The sequence below is a fragment of the Vulpes vulpes genome, chromosome 9, assembly GCF_048418805.1.
Source record: "Vulpes vulpes isolate BD-2025 chromosome 9, VulVul3, whole genome shotgun sequence".
Taxonomy (NCBI): Eukaryota; Metazoa; Chordata; class Mammalia; order Carnivora; family Canidae; genus Vulpes; species Vulpes vulpes.
The window spans coordinates 85775761-85796531 of NC_132788.1; the positions used below are offsets into that span (position 1 = coordinate 85775761).

The window sequence follows — 20771 nt, forward strand, 5'->3', positions numbered from 1 at the left end:
CTGTCCCCTGTTTTCAGAACACTTACACAGGAACTGATATGACAGTATTATATACATGATATATACAGTATTGTGAAAAAAATACTTTGGAAAGTACTGCTCTCAAATATTTTATTAATCACTTTTTAAACCAATTTTGTTCTCAAAATTTTCCCAGAAACATTATTCACCATATTTCCAAGATTCAGAAACAAAATGATTGTAAAACACACAATTTAAAAGTTTCTCAGGCAGGGTAAGAAGGCTGCAGGATCACTGCCACATTAAATACAGGTACCCTTCAATTTTTTTTTTTTTAAGAGAGAGCGAGAGAGGGAGGGAGAGGGAGCGCATGAAGAGGAGGGAGGAGCAGAAGGAGAAGGAGAGAGAGAATCTTAAGCAGGCTCCACACACAGTGCTGGACATGGGGTTCCATCTCAAGACCCTGAGATCATGACCTCAGCCTAAATCAAGGGTTAGAGATTTAACCAACTGAGCTACCCAGTTGGTGCCCCACTCTCTGCTTTTTAAAAGTTTGTATTATATCCCTTTACTTTTATGAAAGACCTACATCAGTACCTGTTTTCCCAACCAAAAGAAATCCAAAGAGGATTTTTGCTAATTGTGAAAAAAAAGGTAAAGTGCAAATAGCATTCAGCAAGCATTTTGCAGTGAGCTGTTACAAGGCATTGAGAGGGGCCCTGGCAAGCTCCTCCCCCACAAAGTATACTCAGCATCTCAGCATCCAGCGGCCATAGTTTTGAACTGTGTCTGTGAACATCTGTGCTTTATCTTGATTTATTTTGTGCATCCATTAGCAAAATTATGTCCCTCAGGTATCAGAAAAGCCTAAGAGAGATGACATTTTGGGTCTGAGAATGCTAAAAAGTTTTTCCATATAAATTAATGTAATTGCTTCTTCCCTTTACACCAATTTTTAAAGGTTTCATAGGAGATGCCTGGGTGGCTTAGTCAGTTGAGCATCAGACTCTTGATCTCAGTTCAGGTCTCGATCTCACAGTTGTGAGTTGAAGCCCCGGTACTAGGCTCCATGTTGGGCATAAAACCTACCTTAAAAAAAAAAAAAGTTTCATAGGAATGATCTACTTTCTGACAGCAAGTAAAACTGCATATATGCACTGTAAGCTGCATGCAAATTTAAAAAATGTTAAAACAAGAAGTGTGTCTGACTCAAAAAAACAAGGCATCTATGCATAAAAATCTGCAATTACTTGTACTTATGAGATTTTATTAAAAATCAAAATGAAGACTACCTAAGCTGTCATTTGTGAGTTTTTTCCTCTATTATCTCATACAGGTTATTGTTTTTGCTTTTGAATTAATATATTTACTTTATGGTATGAAGTCAGCCTTTACTATTGCCTCTTCACACAGGCATTACTTAAAAGACCCATGTTCACTGTGATGAGCTTAAAAGCTATGTAAAGCCCTGAATTGGAAGACTGAAACTTCTGGGGTATGTTGTAGTCTGGCTCTATCTCTGTTCCTGCATTGAGTGGAAAGGTCAACAGTACTTTATATTTGAGTAGTTTGAAGGATCCCTTGAAATGACTGGCAGTAATAGAAGTACAATGAGTAAGATGATAAAAACATAAGAAACATCTAAAAAAACCAAGATCTAAATGAGAGGCATTAACATTTCCAAACTGAGGAATTATTTGCTTGTCTTTTGACTACAAACTAAGGTTAAAAAGTTACCAAACTTTCAACCTTGAAATTTTCACTTCATAAAGCTTCCAATTCAAAGATTTTTAAAATTATTTTTTAAGTTTTTTTTTTCCCCGAGAGAGAAGCAAGTGAGAGAGAAAGTAAAAGAAGAGCAAGCGAGTAAGGGGAGAGGCAGAGGGAGAAGCAAAGAGAGAAGCAGACTTTCCACTGAGCAGGGAGCCCAACAAGTGGCTTAATCCCAGGACCCTGAGATCAAGATGTGAGCTGAAGGCGGATGCTTAACCAATGGAGCCACCCAGGAGTCCTGATTTTAAGTAGGCTCCTCACCTAGCGAGAAGCCCACTGTGGGGCTTGAAATCAGGACCCTGAGATCAAGACCTGAGCTGAGATCAAGAGTTAAATGCCTAACTAAACCACCCAGGTGTCCCTCAAAGACTTTTTTTTTTTTTCCAGTCAGAAACAAGGCAGGAAAGCTAGCCAAAAAGACAATTAACATTTTGGGACATCTAGGTGGCTCAGCAGTTGAGCATCTACCTTCGGCTCAAGGCATGATCCCAGGTCCGGATGAGTCCCACATTAGGCTCCCTGCGGGGAAGCCTGCTTCTTTCTCCCTCTGCCTGTGTCTGTGTGTGTGTGTGTGTCTCTCATGAAGAAACAAATAAAATCTTAAAAAAAAAAAGATAAGTAATATTTTAATTCTAAAAAGTGTTTTTGTACTGATATTCTATCATTCTGTCTTCATTTACGAGCTAGAGTTCAGTAATCAAAAGCTTTCACTCCTCAGCAAAAAAAAAAAAAAAAAAAAAAAAAGCTTTCCCTCATCAACTCCTTGTTTATGTCAGGAATAATTCTCTCCAGGAAAGGTAGCATAAATGCTTATTCTTGCTCTTTATTTACTTGTTTTCAGGATGGTTTACCTACGTTTTTCTAAGGGTGATCAAATCTTTTTGTTTTCTTTTTAGTATCATTTAAGTTCATGGATTTAAGCACATTTGATATATTTCAATCCACTGCTGTTATTATTTGATCCTCAAACTGTCCCATCTTTGATCAATTAGAACTTCACGTTAATTGAATTTTCTGACAGAACCCTAGGAGTCTCAGTTTCATTGTTTTATATATGACAAAATCTTTTTTAAGATTTTATTTATTTATTTTTGAGATACATAGAGAGGCAGAGACACAGGCAGAGAGAGAGAAGCAGGCTCCCTGCAGGGAGCCCGATGCGGGACTCAATCCTGGGACTCCAGGATTGTGCCCTGAGCCAAAGGCAGGCGCTAAACCACTGAGCCACCCAGAGATCCCCTCTATGACAAAATCTTCTATGCTCAACCTGTATATTTCCTGCTTAGACTCAGAGTTAGCTATTTCTCCCAGGAATCCTGTTTCTAACTATTTATTTGGTGGGAGACCTTTCTCTAGGTATGTGAATTCATTTGCTACTTTATTTCTCTAGCATACAATGGAGCAATACTTCTTCTTAGGTTATTTTTCTATTTATGCACAAGGAGTAGTGGTTCTTTAGTTTTAGCTGTTTGCTAAATAGTCACTGAGAATCTGCTGGTTATGAAGCAGTAGGATGGTAAAGATGGGGAAAATCAAGATGATTATGACTAGGTCCTTGTCTTGAGGAGATTTCAATATATTTTGTAGAGAGAACAAGAAACAGCTAACATAACAACAAAGGGGGAAAATTTTCACAAATGCTACAAGAGGTACAAAATACTGTGGAAATTTGGAACAAAGGCAGGGGAGGATTTATAAAAAGGGTTAAAAAAAAGAATAAGACTTCGAAAGCTGGAAATGGAAGGAAAGGCTGAGAGAGAATGGCATGAGCAAAGAAAAAGACCTCAGGATCATGGCTTAAGCCAAAGGCAAACAGTTAACCACTGAGCCACCCAGGTTACCCAAGTTTGATGTCTTTTATTTTTTAAACATTTTTATGATGATAGAAGATAGCTACACTTTTTAAGATTTTATTTATTTATTCATGAGAAACACAGAGAGAGAACGAGACAGAGAGACAGAGACAGAGAGGCAGAGACACAGGCAGAGGAAGAAGCAGGCTCCATGCAAGGAGCCTGACGTGGGACTTGATCCCAAGTCTCCAGGATCACGTCCTGGGCTGAAGGCAGAGCTAACCGCTGAGCCACCTGGGCTGCCCCATAAGACATTTTAAAATTTATTCAACCAGTATATGCCAAGTTGAGTGTGGAGAGTCTACAATGAAGACATACACAATGCTTGCTCTTGTGTAGCTTAGTGAGAGAGGCAAACATGTAAAGGAGAGTGCAGTATGCAACAGGGACATGGAAAGACACCTTTTTCAACCTAGAAAAAGTTTTTAGCCAAAGGAATAAGCATGTGCGAAAAGACAAGGTCTACTGTGGGAAGTAAAAATAATTGAGGGCAGTTTGAGCACAATAAAAGGAAGATACCACTGTCCCTTGCTCATAATGGGCTCCCTGTTCATAGGGGCTTACCTAGGAACAGATATTGGTGAAAGTAGACCTCAGGGATGAACTGACTGGAGTTATATACCAAGTTTATAGAACTAGCTGGCCCCAAGCTTTGCAGGAGAGAGTTACTGTAATGTTATGTAGCCCAGAACCCATGCTCTGTCTGAGCAGTTTGTGGGTTTGGGTACAGAGGAATAGATAGCTCTGACTTCAGGAGGATCTGACAGGTTGGCATTCTCTCTCATTTCCTTGAAAAAAATCTATTAGAATATCATCTTATTTGGTTTCAACGATATTTTACATCCAGAGGACAAGTTATTTGTACCTTGAGTTTTCAACCTGGAGTCACACTATATGGAAAGTCAAACATCAAAATCAGCTTGTTTTGGAGAGGATGGAGTAGAAGAGTCACTAATATGAATGGATATGTTCAATGACGTTAGGTTCCTGTGCCCTTTTTAACAAAATCATGATTTTATATATATACACACACACACAAAAAAAATATTTTTATATATTATATATTTTTTGAAATTTCCTTTTACATATTCATTTCACATAAATACATAAATGACACAGATAGTGGAAGGTTTTTAATTGCAGACATATTAGCCCCATCCTTTTTAATTTGGCTTCCTCTTCTCCTTTACTTCTCCCCTCCACCCCACTCCAGGATGACTCACAGTAATGACCTAGTATACATCCTTCTATGCTTTTTCCCCTATGTTCATATAATCATATTCAAACACATACATGAACATGTACATTTATAGGGATTGGTGAGACTTTTTAAAATCATGAATTATTAATAGTGATTCTTTCCTCAACAGTGTATCTTTTTTTTTTTTTTTTTTTTTATGATAGTCACAGAGAGAGAGAGAGAGGCAGAGACACAGGCGGAGGAAGAAGCAGGCTCCATGCACCGGGAGCCTGATGTGGGATTCGATCCTGGGTCTCCAGGATCGCGCCCTGGGCCAAAGGCAGGCACCAAACCGCTGCGCCACCCAGGGATCCCTCAACAGTGTATCTTATACAAATCTCTACAATTCATATAATCCTAATTTATTCTTTTTAATAGCTACACAATGTGCAATTTTAAAATTATGCTTCATTTGTTCTATGCACAGTGATGAAAAGAAATCTTTTCATACATCCTCACAAACTATTTTTTATCATTTCAAGTGTCTAATTTTATATTCTTACTATAAATATATTCAAAAGCACTATGTAGTACTGTTTTACATTAATTCATGCTTTATGTAAATAGTATTGTACCACGCATATCCTTCTGCAATTTGCTTGAGAGAATGTCTGAGATTTATCCTTACTGATGATATATGTAAATTTAGTTCATACATTTTTACACCTGTATAGCATTTGTGCTACTTTTATTCTATTTTTATTTATTTATTTTTTGAGAGAGAGAGAGAGAGAGTGAGTGTGCAAGCAGAGGTAGGAGGAGAGAATCTTAAGCAGGCTCCATGCCCAGAGTGCATGGAGCCCAATTTGGGGCTCAATCTCATAACACTGATATCATGACCCGAGCCAAAAAAATCAAGTCAGACACCTGACTGACTGAATCACCCAAGCACCCCTTTTTATTCTATTTTAATTAAAATTCTTATTTTATTTAGTTTTTTCTATTCATTCTATTTATTTAGAATTTTTATTAGGAAACTCCTAAACTTGATCAAATGCTTTTTTTTTTTCCTTAGGTTTTCAGAGTTTGACTTTATTTTGCAGTACAGAAATCATTTGGAGCCATTTTGAGACAGGCATCATTGAAGAGGTCACATCTAGAATACAAAAGAAGCTTCTACTTTTACATGGTCTATGACTGAGTTTCTTTCCCTTTGTTCTCATCAACTGTATAAAGGTTAAAACACTGCACATAGTCTTCCTCTAAAATGACTTGGTTTGAAGTTGGGTTAGAATTTTAGGCCCACATAACTCCCAACTGGTGGCTGTTTTCCATGGGCACATATAACACTTGACAGAACACAAAATGTAAAGGTGTAGGGAAAACATAGGGCTTCTGTCCCAGATTATGGACAATTTCTAATTCCCTTAACATCAAGAGACAGATGGCACACAAATTGTACTGATCCAGCTCTTGAGCAGCAGAAGCACATAACTGCAAAGGCTACACTGATTAAAAGATACAAATATATTATCAAGTGCTCTGAATCAGTATCACAATGTTTTTTTAAAAACTGATCTTTCACTAGGAAAAAAAACTAGTATTGGTTAAACTGAATATAATATGGTAATCTGCCAATTCTGAATAGCCACTTGAAAACAAGTTAATACATGATATTAGAAGGGAAAGGAACATTTACTAATACAGTGCTCTGCAATCTCAGTTTTGATTACAAAAGCGGGCCTTATAATATTGATTTCATACAGTATACATCATTTGCCAGAAGTTTGTCCTAATTAGATAATAAAAGGTACTGCTATTAGTCTTCCCCATTAATATAATCTGTGCTTCATTTCCTCTAAGTCAAACTCAGATTCCGTCATCCTCTTCCAGGTGTCCTTGATGTCATCACAAGTTGTTTCAAAATGATTTGGAGCATTGTATATGCAGAAAATAAAGACCTGGCTTTCTGTTTCCAAGTCTTTTGGTAGAAGGAGGTCATTAATGTTAACAAATTTCTATTCAATTGGCTCCAAAAGCTCCAAAGCTGATCTGATTTCTTTCCCTGGCTCCTTGAAAGGTCTCCACAGTTGTACTAACTATGGCAATATACCTTCTTTGTGCTGCCACACTGTGTATGGAGGAAATCATGCAGACATAGCTATCTGGCTTCTGACTGACTTGGTTCTGGGGAATGATAATCTGGCAGGAGCTGGTACCACTGATGTTCTTGATGGGGTGGCTGAGGATGCAGATAATTTATCACTTGGCTCACTTTTTCTACCTGGTCTTTTGCATAGCTGGTATTACAAATGAGCTGCTTACAGTGATTAACTTCTCCTTCAGATTTCACAACAATCACTCCTCCATTTTGTACGATTTCTTCAGTTGGTTTATTGAGCATGTAGGTACCATCATAAATAGCACATAGCCCTGCAAATCCCAGGGCTAAGTTCTCCAAGACCATACAAAAGATAAAGGTCTGGACTTTCGCTGTATCTTGCCAGAGACTTGTAAAGTTTAATCCTATTAATGGTTTCACAGCATGGTTGATCTAAACAGTAATTGGTTTTTATTTTTTTCCTAAGATTTTTTATTTATTTGTTTTGAGAGAATGAGTTAGAGCATGAGCAGGGTGGAGGGTCAGAAGGAAAGGGTGACCCGACATGGGGCTCCATCCCAGAAGCCCGGGATCATGACCTGAGCAGAAGGCAGACACTTAACCAACTGAGCCACCCAGGTGCCCCAAATAGTCATTGGTTCTGTAAGATGCCAGGGCATGGCCAGTAAAATCTATGACATCTTGTCCCAAGTCAAATTTCTTGTACAACTCTCAAATTGCAGTCTTCTTAGGATCAATGTCCTCAAAAGTTCAGGGATCTTTTTCATCAAAGTTGGCAACAGACACTAGGGATCTTCTGAAGCAACGTTTTTCAAACAACCTCATTAAGCTAGATACCAGGGCTTCTGCTTTAGTGAAAGGAACCTTGTAGATTTTTCCTCCCTTATAGACAAAGCTCCCTTCAGTCACTTTGAAAAGTGGATAGTAGTGACCTCTGTATAAAGCAGCATCTTAACCAGCTGACCACTGACCATAAGGAACTTAGGAATTAAGTCAACGTTCCAGTCTCTTCCTATCCCCACTAATGATGGTGGTACACTGGTATTCTAAATCTTTTGTATACATCTTCCAGAGGTGTTATAGAAGAACCTTCTTCTCTATAATACAGGTTTCTATCCATGTGAAGAACTTTCTTTCCATTCACTGACATTATACCTGACAGGATAAATTCAGTCAGGCTGGTGCCCAGCAGGAATACTTCATACTCCTCATTCATGGTGGGGGAGAGGGAGGACCTAAGCCTGAAGAAAAGAGAAAAGCACAGGGCCTGGAGGGGCCAGAGGCTATACAACCAACCTGAAGCAAGAGGAAGCACTCTGGCCCGTCTGATGGGAAAGGAAAGCCAGGGCTAGAAGTAAAACAGAGCTGCCAAGGAAGAGAGGTTGGCCTCCAGCTCAGATGGGAAGAGAAGAATCCAACCTTTTCAATACCTACTGGTTATACAGTTATGGTTTTCATGTAACATTTTTAGTTTGTGGACAGTGTTAATAGAGTTCCCCAATACTGAATCACTTTTTTAAATCTTGGAATAAAACCCACTTTGTTGTTTATTCTAGCTTCATTTCTGAAGTTAATTTATTAATACCTTAATCAGAATTGTTCCTCTATCATCACAAGTGAAATTAGTGCTAGTTTTCTGTCTTTGAACTATATCTTTATGAGAATTTGGCACTAGTGATATGCTGTTGGCTTCTCTAAAGGATTCTGACAGCTTTCCACATTTATGCATGTTTGTATTATTCAAATAACATTGAATTTACATGCTTTTAAAAATAAGACCATTATTTAGCTGTGAATAATATGACCAGAACCTCTGGTTCTGGTCAATCTTTAATAACGTCTTAGTTTCTTCTAAGGAAATCAGTTTACTCTAGTTTTCTACATCTTGGCATAATTTTGCTAGGAAAGTATTTTACTCTAGCTCCATTCCTTGTCATAGGTTGGCATGTACTAGTTTCTCAAAATTCTTTTAGTACATCCTGTATCTGTGTTTATGTCTTTTTCATTCCTTATCTTGTGTATTTTTGCTAGTATTTTTTTTAACCTAATAAGGGAATCAAGGCTTACAAATTACCTGTTGTATTATTTGTTGGTTGGGTGGATGATTTTTACAAAACCAGCATTTGGTCTGCTTATCCCTTCTATATGTTTTTGCTTATTTCATTAATTTCTGCTTTTTATTTCCCAACTTCTTTTTCTTGTTCTTTTTCTGACTTCTCCTAAATGACAAGTTCCTTCATAGTACTTCTTTAGTAGAGAAGGAATTTAAGATGATTAATTTTTATCTGAGTAAAGGATTTACCGTATTTTAGTATAAAAGTCTTTCCTTTCCTTTCTACATAGTTTAAAATTCCCCTTTTGAGTTCTTCCTTGATCCAGGAGTTATCCGGTAGTGCTGTATAATTTCAGTAGGATTTTTCAAGTGATATAAAGCTTATCATAGTACTGTTTAGCGTAGGACAAAGTCTAAGTTTTTCCCTGGCATATACAGGTAGTACTCAACTAGTGATAGAGCTGTCTCCCAAGAGCCCAGGAATGTCAACTTTTTGAAAGAATAAATACAAAAAGAAACAACATTTTAAATGATGAATTTTTCTTTATTTAATTTCCTTAAAGTTGGCATAAAAGATAAATATTCAAAGAAGCCTGCAAGAATCTAATGTTGCTAAAATAATGGTGCACTAATAATAACTGAATTTCAGGACTGTCCTCTTAGCTTCCTACAGCATGTTCTAAAGAGTATCTCTCACAGCTAGATGGGAAAGAAGAGTGGGAAGGAGTTTGGAAAGAGCTGCATTCTAGAACAGTCACACACACACACCACCCCGCCCCCCCCCCCCCCCCCCCCGAGATCGGTGTATATGCTAGTGTATTAAGGACTCTGAGAAGTCCTATTTACTTTTGGTTAACTATTTCCTAAGTGTATTTGACAACCTCATTCTTTTATTAATTAACACCTATTAATTCTCTTTGGGAAATGCAAGGCAAAAAGACTGACATTCCCTGGGAGAAACATGTAATCAAATTCTCTGTCTTCTCTGTGGGTTACTCACAGCTGGGGCTGAGTAAGTGTTTGCTGAATGACTTGGTACCAGAGGTGGTGTGATGTGGCAACAGATGCTACAGTGGCAACACAGCTGTTCTTAGTATGGTCATAAGTAAGGTGAGCTTTCTTAGTAAGGTGTACTGAGTAGTTTGTATCAAAATACAAACTATTTTACAGTTGTAAATGAAAATTCCTAAGTTTTGACCCTACCAGAATTCAAATATCAAAACCTAACTCCCTGAGAAGGCATCAAAGCCCAGTAAAAATAATACTGCAGTTGCAACAACCAGTGAAAAGTATGTAAATGTACATGTACAAGCACACACACAGTAGCAGCATCACCAACTACCCATCTTCATCCCCATGTCTACTGTGCAAAATGTCAGATACTGATGACTTAGGGTATCACCAGATCAAAGTATGTTCAGAGAAGCAAAAGGAAAAACTTGTCAATTGGTTCCATTGCCCATATTAAACTAAGACAAAGGGGGCACCTGGGTATCTCAGTGGCTAAGCATCTGCCTTTGGCTCAGGTTGTGATCCCAAGGTCCTCAGATCAAGTCCCGCCCGCATCAGGATCCCTGCAGGAAGCCTGCTTTCCCCTCTGCCTATCTCTCTGCCTCTCTCATGAATAAATAAAATCTTTAAAAAAAAAAAAAAAAAAACTAAGACAACATAACTGTATACTTCTAGTTCCTATTCATTTAGTTTTATGATCCACAGAACTTCATGGTCGTCACATAGACAGTGAAGCAGGTAAAGCCAGAAAGCTTTAGAATTGTAAAAATGAAAACTATCTACATTTATTTAGTTAGAGAACTTCGAGTTTCAAAAACTGTGAGATGTGAAATTTTGGATCTTGATAAGTGCTAATAACTGCCTACAGAACTCTAATTGTTTTAGGGGCAAAAATGTACACACAACTGGACTGGATAACTCATAACTGACCAATAACAATCATGGATCTCCTAATTCCTTCTGTCAGGTAAGTAACTTCCCAGGTTTCTTTGTAGCCATACTTAGGTATGTATGTGGTCAGTGAGACAAGAGGAGTGTAAATCTTCTACCAAAGACATTAAAAAAAAGAGCCCTACAGAAAGACATTTTGTCCCTGCCTTAGAGTTTTTTCCAAAGATACTGGCATGAAGGAAATAAGGCCTGTGGCTGCTGCCATCCTGCATAAGAGACAAAAATATTAGGGCAGTAACCCTGGATTCCTCATAACGTCACCAAGTCAAGTAAACAAAGTCTGGACCTCCCCTCCTGCATTCTTGTTAATGATAAATATCCTTATGGGTTAATATTCTGTTGGTTGGGTAGGCTGTCACCACAACCAACTATTTCCTAAAGTAACACAAGAGCATCCTATAGTTTCACACTGTGATGAAAAATATAAATCACTTATTAACATTTCGTAATTTAAAGTTTTAGAAAAGCAATAGGGGAAGTAAGAGATTCTTAATTTTTTACTGCATGTAATGCTATATGTAAATGCTTTTACAAACATAAAATGTTTTATAACAAATAGAAATTTTTTTAAACTTAAAAAGACAAATAGGAAAAATTGATCCATACCCGTACCTTTCCGTGTGTTCTCCGTTACGTCTACCCCAAACTGGATAATATCACCAGAAAGAATTTCACATGGTGGACTTTCTTCAGAGCCTCGACTCAATCTCTGGCTATTTATAAAGGTACCGTTACTACTTTTAGTGTCTTGGAGATAAAACTGCAAAACAAAAACAAGAACAAAAAACAAAGATTAGTACTAATAATTCCAAACCTACTTTAAGAGAAAGGACTCCCACCTTTGCAAACTACTACGGGTAGATATTTTCCCCTACCAATTCAAACCATTAGTTTCAGCTAAGGCTCTCCTTTAATATATATGAAATTAGAACCTGAAACCAAGTGATTTAAAAATCCTGCTAGACAAAATGCTGCAATCACTCTGGAAAACAGTTTATGAAGTCCTCAAAACGTTAAACAAAAAGTTAGCACATGACCCAGCAATTCAACTGGGGAATACATACACACACACATACTCAAGAGAACTGAAAACATATGTCCTCACAAAAACTTGTACATGAGTGTTCATAGTAGCATTATTCATAATAGACAAAAAGTGAAAACAACCTGAACATCCATCCACTGATGAACAGGTAAACAGAATGCAGTGTATTCATATTATATTATATTATTTGGCAATATAAAGTAATGAAGCGCTGAGTCATGCTATAACATAAACTTTTAAAATATTACAGTAAGCAGTTTACTGCAAAAGACCATATAGTATATAATTTCATTTATATGAAATATCCAGAATAAACAAATCCATAGAGACAAAAAGCACATTTTTTGGTTGCAAGGACTTAAGATACCAGGGTATAAAAAAGGTAAAGGGGTGGGAGAGTGATGGCAGAAAATGACTGCTAATGGGTACAAGGTTTTCTTTGGGGGTGATTAAAATGTTCCAAAACTTAAATAATAGCAATGGTCACATAGCTTTGTGAATATACTAAAAACCAATGAATTGTAGACTTTAAAAGGGTGAATTTTATAGTATGTGAATATTTCAATAAAGCTGTTATTTAAAAACAAACAAACAAACAAACAAACAAAAAGCCAGCTAAAGAAAATCCTATCTTTCCATCTCACTCCTTGTAATGTTGTTCCAAGGATATCAGAGCTAAATAAAAGGAAATGTTTATTCCACAGCCAAGGACAATTGGTTTTCGAACACCTATATTTAATAGCTATCAGTTAGCTAACGTACTTGGTATCAGGAATGACATATCTCCAGTAAATTCTTTGTAATAAAGCAAGTTGGAGACACTTGGAACTAAAATACTGGAAATCAGCTATGAAGCTACTATTTCCTGGGCTCCTAAACTTGCCTTTCATCACTTGAGTAACTTCCCTCTTTAAAAAGGGAGAGATAACAGGAGGCACAGAAAGCCTACCTATTTATCATCCACCTATTCTAAAAGAAACACAACAATTGGGATCATGCACAACAGACTTACTAGGAAGAGAAAAACGAATAACAAAATGTACCTTTCTTTTTGCATTTTTCTAGCCCTGCTCTCCAGCCCTGCTTATTCTAGCAACATATTTCACTGAATACCTTCCTAAGGAAGAAAGGAAAGAAGAAAACTAATATTTATTAAAACATATGTTATACCACCAGGTCCTCATTTAATCTTAACATTATATTTATGATACAGATATTATTTCCATTTGTAATTAAGAAAAATGAGGCACAGGCAAGCATCTTCCAAAGGACACAGAGATAGGAGCAGGGATTCAAATAATAGAACAGAAAGGTCCATTTTTTCTCCATTACTTCACATTGACCTTTATGTTTCATTTATCCTTCACTCCTCCCACAAGCTCTTTTCCAAAATGAAACACAACAAAAGAATATACAATTTGAAGAAAATATGAAAATGACATCTCATTAATTCCTAGGTGGCAATTTAAAAGCCACTAGGCTGTCTATAAATGACTTATTCTCTGTAATTCAAAAGAGACCAACTGTCACTTTGGCTAGCAGTTTGTATACCTAATTACAGACCATTAATAATGAAAATTGTGTTGATATTTTAAAAGTCCATTTGAAATTTACAGGCCTTACCATTTTACACTGGGAGAGAAGCACAGTAATACACTCAAGTAGGAATACTTACCCTCACAATTTTTCCTCTACCCTCGAACCTACTGTTACACCATGTAAGGGAATTTGGTTTTTGTTTTTTAATGAACATATTCATGGGAAATGTGGCAATATCTGGATTCTGGCTTGGTCATTTGTAGTACTGTGTGTCTTAACAAGCTAAAGGATTTATACTTGATATATAGTGTTTTACAAACTTCGAGTTCTGATCCATTAGTGTGTTACAAAGTCATTTAGTAGTCTGTGGCTAGCATTTTGATTTAAACTTAAAAAGAACAGAACAGAAATAAGAATATGTGAAATGACGTTCAGTACTGTTAGCAAGCTTTGGAAAACAAAAAGGTGTGTATGTGTTTCAACCTCTTACATGGCTTTTGCATAACTCTACAATCACAAATTTTTTAATTAAAAAAATTTAAAGTCAACATTAACCCAGGTTCTTTTCATTCTGACACATCTGTATCGCTGTCCGAAGCACAGCCTCCATTTAGTGTGAACGTATCGTTTACAGTAGTTGTCCACCCTTTCTCTAGTCTCAATCTGCTAATAGCTTCTAAATACCTTAGAATGAAACCTAAAGTTCTTATCATTATAGTCTATAAGGCCCTACATGATCTTGCTCTTGGTTTTCTCTCCAAACTCATTAACGTCCACTACCTTCTACCCTCATCTCTCTCAGCCACACTAACCTCACTCATGCACCTGAGCCTTTGCACTTGTTTATAGCTAGACCACATTAGTCTACTTCCCTACAAAACTATTTTCAGGGGATCCCTGGGTGGCGCAGCGGTTTGGCGCCTGTCTTTGGCCCAGGGCGCGATCCTGGAGACCCGGGATCAAATCCCACGTTGGGCTCCCGGTGCATGGAGCCTGCTTCTCCCTCTGCCTTTGTCTCTGCCTCTCTCTCTCTCTCTCTCTCTCTGTCTCTCTGTGACTATCATAAATAAATTAAAAAAAAAAAAACTATTTTCATTGATATGATTTAACCTTGTGTCCATGGGTGTTTTGAAAGACTGTTATTAAAAGTGATGCTTCTGTATCTTCTATGAAATAATCTGCTATTATTCAGTCTAAATTGTACGGAAACTATTCTATGTACAGTTTAGGTTCCTGAAGGTAATTTGTTTGCAAGGGACTGTGCTTACAGTCCTGTAAGCACTTCCTGTAGGTAGGTATGTTAGCTGGTCCTTTGTAACTTTTCAACCAGAAATATTTTTCTCCTCTATGATGATAAATAAATGTTCTATCAGGCTTCTCTTTTTTTCTCTAAAAGACATCAGTTTTGGCTACTCTAAAATTTTTTTTCAAATCCTGTTGAACCTTTAACTATCTTTATTTCCTAGTAATATAAAAAATGCTCAAGCAGCTCTAGTGTTTGCACTAGCCACCAGGCATTCACTTCAAGCAGGTGTTTAAGTAGCCCTGAATTTATAAAACCCTCTGTAGCTTAGGGGCCCAAGTTCAACTTACACTGTTTTCAGACTTTACATCTGATTAACCCCTTGTTTTTCCCAGAAATCAGACATTGATAGTTGTCCTTGAACCAAAAGATTCTCCCTGCCCCATTACTTTTCCTTGTCCCTTGGTGATTTTGATTACTTTCAATGACCCAGGCACTATACTCCACATGTTACATAATTTGCTCTTTGGCCTTCAGAAAATTCTTACCGTTCATTCCATAAACAAATACATTTTGCATCACTTTCAACTTTGCTAAAATCTATAAATACTTTCATTTCCAATATAATGATAAACTGCTTCTTTCTAACCCTTCTTACATTGATAGGTTTTGCAATGTCCAAAAATTGATAGATTAATAGCATTTCAACTAAAACTTCAGAACAAAGCACTATATAATAGACATGCCATAGCTCAGAGGGCAAAAACTCTAAGCCCATACGGGGAGGTCTTAAGATGTGAACACAGAATGGATTATGGATTCTAGATGGCAGATGTTATGTCCACATTCTTAATCTACCTAAATTACCACCTAAAATCAAATAGACTAAAATAGCAAAACTGAAATTCCAAGGATAGTATTTACAACAAAACCAGATGACAAGGTATCTACAATGAACCTCAAAAGTGAATGAGGAAAACATCAACAGCCACCAGAAATATATGAAACCTGCACCTGAGCAGGAGGATGTATAAAGGAAACAATGGCACATTTTAAGGACTTGAGGAGAACCCTAAGATAGTCATTAGGTATTCACTGGAGAGTGTGATGGCCAATTTGAGAGAAGTTGAAAATGGAAAAGCTTTAGCCCAGTCCAATAACAAGTAAGCATGAGTTAAGTTCTGTAAAAGGCTAGAGCAGTCTGAGTCATATGAATTCTTAAAATCAATCTACCACCAAAAATTGCATTTCAAGATAGGGCTCTACAGTGAGGGAAGTTGCTGGATGTGGAGGCAAAATTGAGCAAGGTAGGGACAACAGAGACAAAGAAAGAAAAGATCCAGATAAAAATGGAGGAGAAGGAAGCCACCAGGTATTTGAGTTTATTTTACAAAAACAACAGGAGGGGGAGCTGTGTGACATTAGAAAAGTTCTCCTGAACCATGACGCCCTTCTAAAAGTTCAGGAAAACAAATTTCACATAAAAATGAGCAAAAATTTTTCACAGAAAAATATCCAAGTCCAATCCTATACAGTTATTTTAAGAAAATTGAGACTAACGAATAGACTAATATCCCTACAGATAATGAAGGGGCAGACCTTGATATCAAAATTATAACACACTATTTCAAAACAAGCTAAGAGGCATTAAGAAAATAATTCAGACATGAGAAAGAAACAGAAATCATAATTACAAAACTCCAGAAGAGGGAAAGAACTCAAAACAAAAGAAAAAGAATCGTTCAAAAATGAACACAAAATTAGAAGGACACAAGTGACTAACTATAACAAATAATCCATTAGGAGAAATAAAAGGTGAAAAAGAAGGAAATTTTTAAAAATCAAAAAGAAATGAAGTGACATCAGAAAAATGGCAGAGTAAGCAGCTCCAAGCTCTCATCCCCCTTCAGAAACATTGAAAAACATGTAGAAACTGTCAGAACCAACTTTGTTAGAATTAGAACTCTGGAAAACAGTCTTATAGCCACAAAGTGAATACTGAATCAAGAAAAAAGCAACTTTAAAATCGTAGGACATCTTTGTGGCATTACTTACTTTTGTCCTATCCCCTTCTCCAGTGTTACAGAAGTCCTGAACACATCAGCCTACATTCCCCATGTGGGACCCTGGAACCTGGTTCCAGAGAGAGCAGAGTAGATCTAAATCACAAATTATCTTGTCTATCTGTTCTAACCTGTCTGGGGCTACCTAAAGGACTGACACAAGGCCCTTACCTCTGTTCAGCCTAACTTACAATTCACTCCACGCTGGAAAAGCAGAGACTGGCTGGAAAGGTGGAATTTATCCCAAGTGGTTCAACATAAGTCAATCAATGTAACATGCCACAATAACAGAAAGACAAAACCCCACACCATCATGTCAATTGATGCAGAAAAGGCACATGACAAAGACCTATATACCATTTTATGATAAAAAAAAAAAACACTCAGAAAGCTACGATTAGAAAGGAACTTCTTCAACATGATAAAGGAAATGCCACAGCTAACCTCATACTCAATGGTGAAAGTGTGAAAGCTTTCTTCCTAATATCAGGAACATGAAAAAAGAAGCTTGCTTTCTCTATTGATATGCAATGGTTACTGGAAGTTCTAGCCAGACACAAGAAAAAGGGGGGGAAAAGGTATCTCAAATGGAAAGGAAGAAGTAAACTATGTCTATTCACAGATGACATGATTCTATATATAAAAAATCCCAAAGAACCCACAAGAAAGCTAAGAGAGGGACGCCTGGGTGGCTCAGCAGTTGAGCATCTGCCTTTGGCTCAGGGTGTGATCCTGGAGTCCTGGGATTGAGTCCCACATCAGGCTCCCTACATGGAGCCTGCTTCTCCCTCTGCCTCTCTCTGACTCTCTGTGTCTCTCATGAATAAATAAATAAAATCTTAAAAAAAAAAAAAAAAAAAAAAAAGCTAAAAAGCAAATTCGGCCACGTTGTAGCTTACAAAATAAACACACAAGAACCAGTTGTATTTCTACACATCAGCAATGAAAATTCCAAGAAGGAAATTAACAAAGCAATTCCATTTTAAAAAGCACCTAAATAAAGAACCTAGGAATAAATTTAACCAAAGGGGTAAAAGACATATACATTGAAAACTATAAAATATTAAGGAAATAGAAAAGCATCCGAATCCATATTCATGGATTTAAAGACTTAATATTGTTAAGGTGTCAATATTAACCAGTGATCTACAGATTTAATGCAGCCTCTATCAAAATTCAAACAGCCTTTTTTGCAGAAATGGGAAAGTCAATCCTCAAATTTGTATAGAATCACAAGGAACCCTGAATAGGCAAAACAATCTTGAAAAAGAACGAAGTTGGAAGATTCACTTTCTGAATTCAAAACTTACTACAAAACTACAGTAATCTAAACCGTGTGGTACAGGCATAAGAACAGACATAACTTAGTAAAAGTAAAATTAAGATTCCAGAAATAGGGACACCTGGGTGACTCAGCGGTTAAACATCTGCCTTAGGCTCAGGACGTGATTCTAGAGTCCCAGGATCAAGTCCCACATCGGGCTCCCTGCATGGAGCCTGCTTCTGCCTCTGCCTATGTCTCCACCTCTCTCTGTGTGTCTCTCATGAATAAATAAATAAATAAAATATTTTTTTAAGAAAGTTTCCAGAAATAAAAATAAAACTGTACATCTACATCCAACTGGATTTCAACATGTGCCAAGACCATCAAATGGTTCAAGAAGAGCCCTTCAATGAATGGACCTGGGACAACTGGATAACCACATGCAAAAATAAATAAAGTTACTTTATCCCATATACAAAACAACTCAAAATGGATCAAGGACTTAAATATAAGAGCTAAAACCATTACATTCTTTTCACCCATTACTTCTTAAAAAATTTTTTTCTGGGGCAGCCCCGGTGGCACAGCAGTTTAGCGCCGCCTGCAGCCCAGGGTGTGATCCTGGAGACCCGGGATCGAGTCCTACATCAGACTCGCTGCATGGAGCCTGCTTCGCCCTCTGCCTGTGTCTCTGCCTCTCTCTCTCTCTCTCTCTCTCTCTGTGTCTCTATGAATAAATACATAAAATCTTAAAAAAAAAGTTTTTTTTTCTGTTCCATTCTTTCCCCCTCTATTAGACTTCTGGTATTTCCATAATGTATGGTGCATGTTGGTACACTTGATGCTGATGTCCCTTAGGTTCTGTTATTTTCCTTCATCTTTTTCTTTCTGGTTCTCAGGGTATTTCAATGGCCCTATCTTCAAGTTTCTTGATTCTTTCTTTTGCCTGCTCAAATATGCCACCAAACCTTTCACTGATTTTTATTCCAGCCATTGTACTTTCTATTTCTCTCTATTGATATTCACCACTTGTTTACAAATTATTTCCCTGATTTTCTTTAGTTCTTTGTTCATGTCTTCCTTCAGCATTTTGAGCATATTTAAAATAGTCAAAGTCTTTGTCTAATAAGTCCACTGTCTGAGCTGGGATATTTTTTCTCCCGTGAATGGGCCATAATTTCTGTTTCTTTGAATGTTTTGTAATTTTTGTTGAAAATCAGATATCCCAAATATTGTAATGTGGTAATTCTAGAAATTAGGTTGGCTTCTCTTTCTAGAGATTGCTATTATTATTTGAAGGATACAGTTATTTGTTTAGTGACTTTTCCATTTTTTTTTTTTTTTTTTTTTTTTGCAAAGACTATATTCCTTGTTTTGTGCTGTCATGGAAGTCTCCGTTCTGTTCAGCCAGAGTCCTGACACATATTTCCCTAAACGCCAGGATGCAATCAGAAAAAGAGGATAGGGATATTCTGTCTCTTTATTTATTTTAAGATTTTATTTATTTATTCATGAGAGACAGAGAGAGAGAGAGGGAGAGAGAGAGGCAGAGACAGAGGGAGAAGCAGGCTCCATGCAGGGAGCCCAACATGGGATTTGATCCCGGCATCACACCCTGGGCCAAAGGCTGGGGCTAAACCGCTGAGCCACCCACATGTCCCTACTCTGTCTCTTTAAATTCTCTTGGCAGATGCCAGGAAACCTCTCTAGCCTGTGGGTTTTAAAACAATGGTCAGTCTCTTAGCAATCAAAAGCAGCAGTCAAAACATACAACCACAATTTTTTAAGGACAAGCAAGTCACATCAGGAACCATGGGCCACCATACCACCAGCTGCTTGTCACAAGGCTGGGGGATAGAAAATGGTAGTCACCATTTGGTGCAAAGCACCAAAATTCTCAGAAATTTAACAGCCTCTTTCCTTATTAAGCACTCCATTGGATGCTGCAAGTGCTTAACTAGGCTGAAGAATTCCAAAATAATTGCTTCGGACAGTTCATGCCAGCTTAATAGTTGTCTTGGTGAAGGAATCGATTTTTGGAGCTTCCTTTTCTGCCATTTTTTATGATGTCACCTCCATCTATTCAATCTAAAAATCTTTTCTAGAGCCAAGTCAAACAAGTCCCTAATCTATGATAATAGCTACCATTTATTGACTGCCTGCTATGTCCAGGTACTCCTGATCGTCACAACAATCCTACCAAATAGATATTACCATCTCCATTCTATCTATCTATCATCTATCTATCTATCTATCTATCTATCTATCTATCTATCTATAAAGATTTTATTTATTTATTCATGATAGACATAGAGTAAGAGAGGCAGAGACACAGGCAGAGGGAGAAGCAGGCTCCATGCAGGGAGCCTGACATGGGACTCGATCCTGGGACTCCAGGATCATGCCCTGGGCCAAAAGCAGGCGTTAAACCTCTGAGCCACCCAGGGATCCCCCATCTCCATTTTATTGATTAAGAAACTAAGGTCAGATATATTAAGTAGCTTGCCATGGTCTCCCAGCTATTGCAGATTCGACATTCTTATTCCTTTAAAACCTCCATACTGTCTTCCTCCTCCACTTTAAACACTCTCTGGTCTTTGAGTACAAATTTATGAAATCTCACTTTGTTTATGAAGTTTTCCTGAAGCAATCAAAATAGTAAGAATCTATTTCAACTCTAATTCTTTTTTTTTTTCCCCCAACTCTAATTCTA

At 37.3% G+C, this 20771-nt stretch overlaps 1 protein-coding gene and 1 pseudogene across 50 annotated transcripts in view; both read right to left on the reverse strand.

Annotated features, from left to right (window-relative positions):
• SLMAP (sarcolemma associated protein) overlaps positions 1 to 20771 on the reverse strand; it is a 142533-nt gene that overhangs the window by 73964 nt on the left and 47798 nt on the right. For 28 of the 50 annotated variants that reach the window (XM_072720669.1, XM_072720671.1, XM_025985892.2 and 25 more), the window contains exon 2: positions 11517 to 11664. In XM_072720669.1, the coding sequence (XP_072576770.1) occupies positions 11517 to 11664 (148 nt within the window). Of the gene's footprint in view, positions 1 to 11510; positions 11665 to 20771 lie in introns of all 50 variants that reach the window. The other 22 variants (XM_072720668.1, XM_072720670.1, XM_072720652.1 and 19 more) reach the window with 1 other exon arrangement.
• On the reverse strand, positions 6600 to 8105 carry LOC112913291 (rab GDP dissociation inhibitor beta pseudogene; annotated as a pseudogene).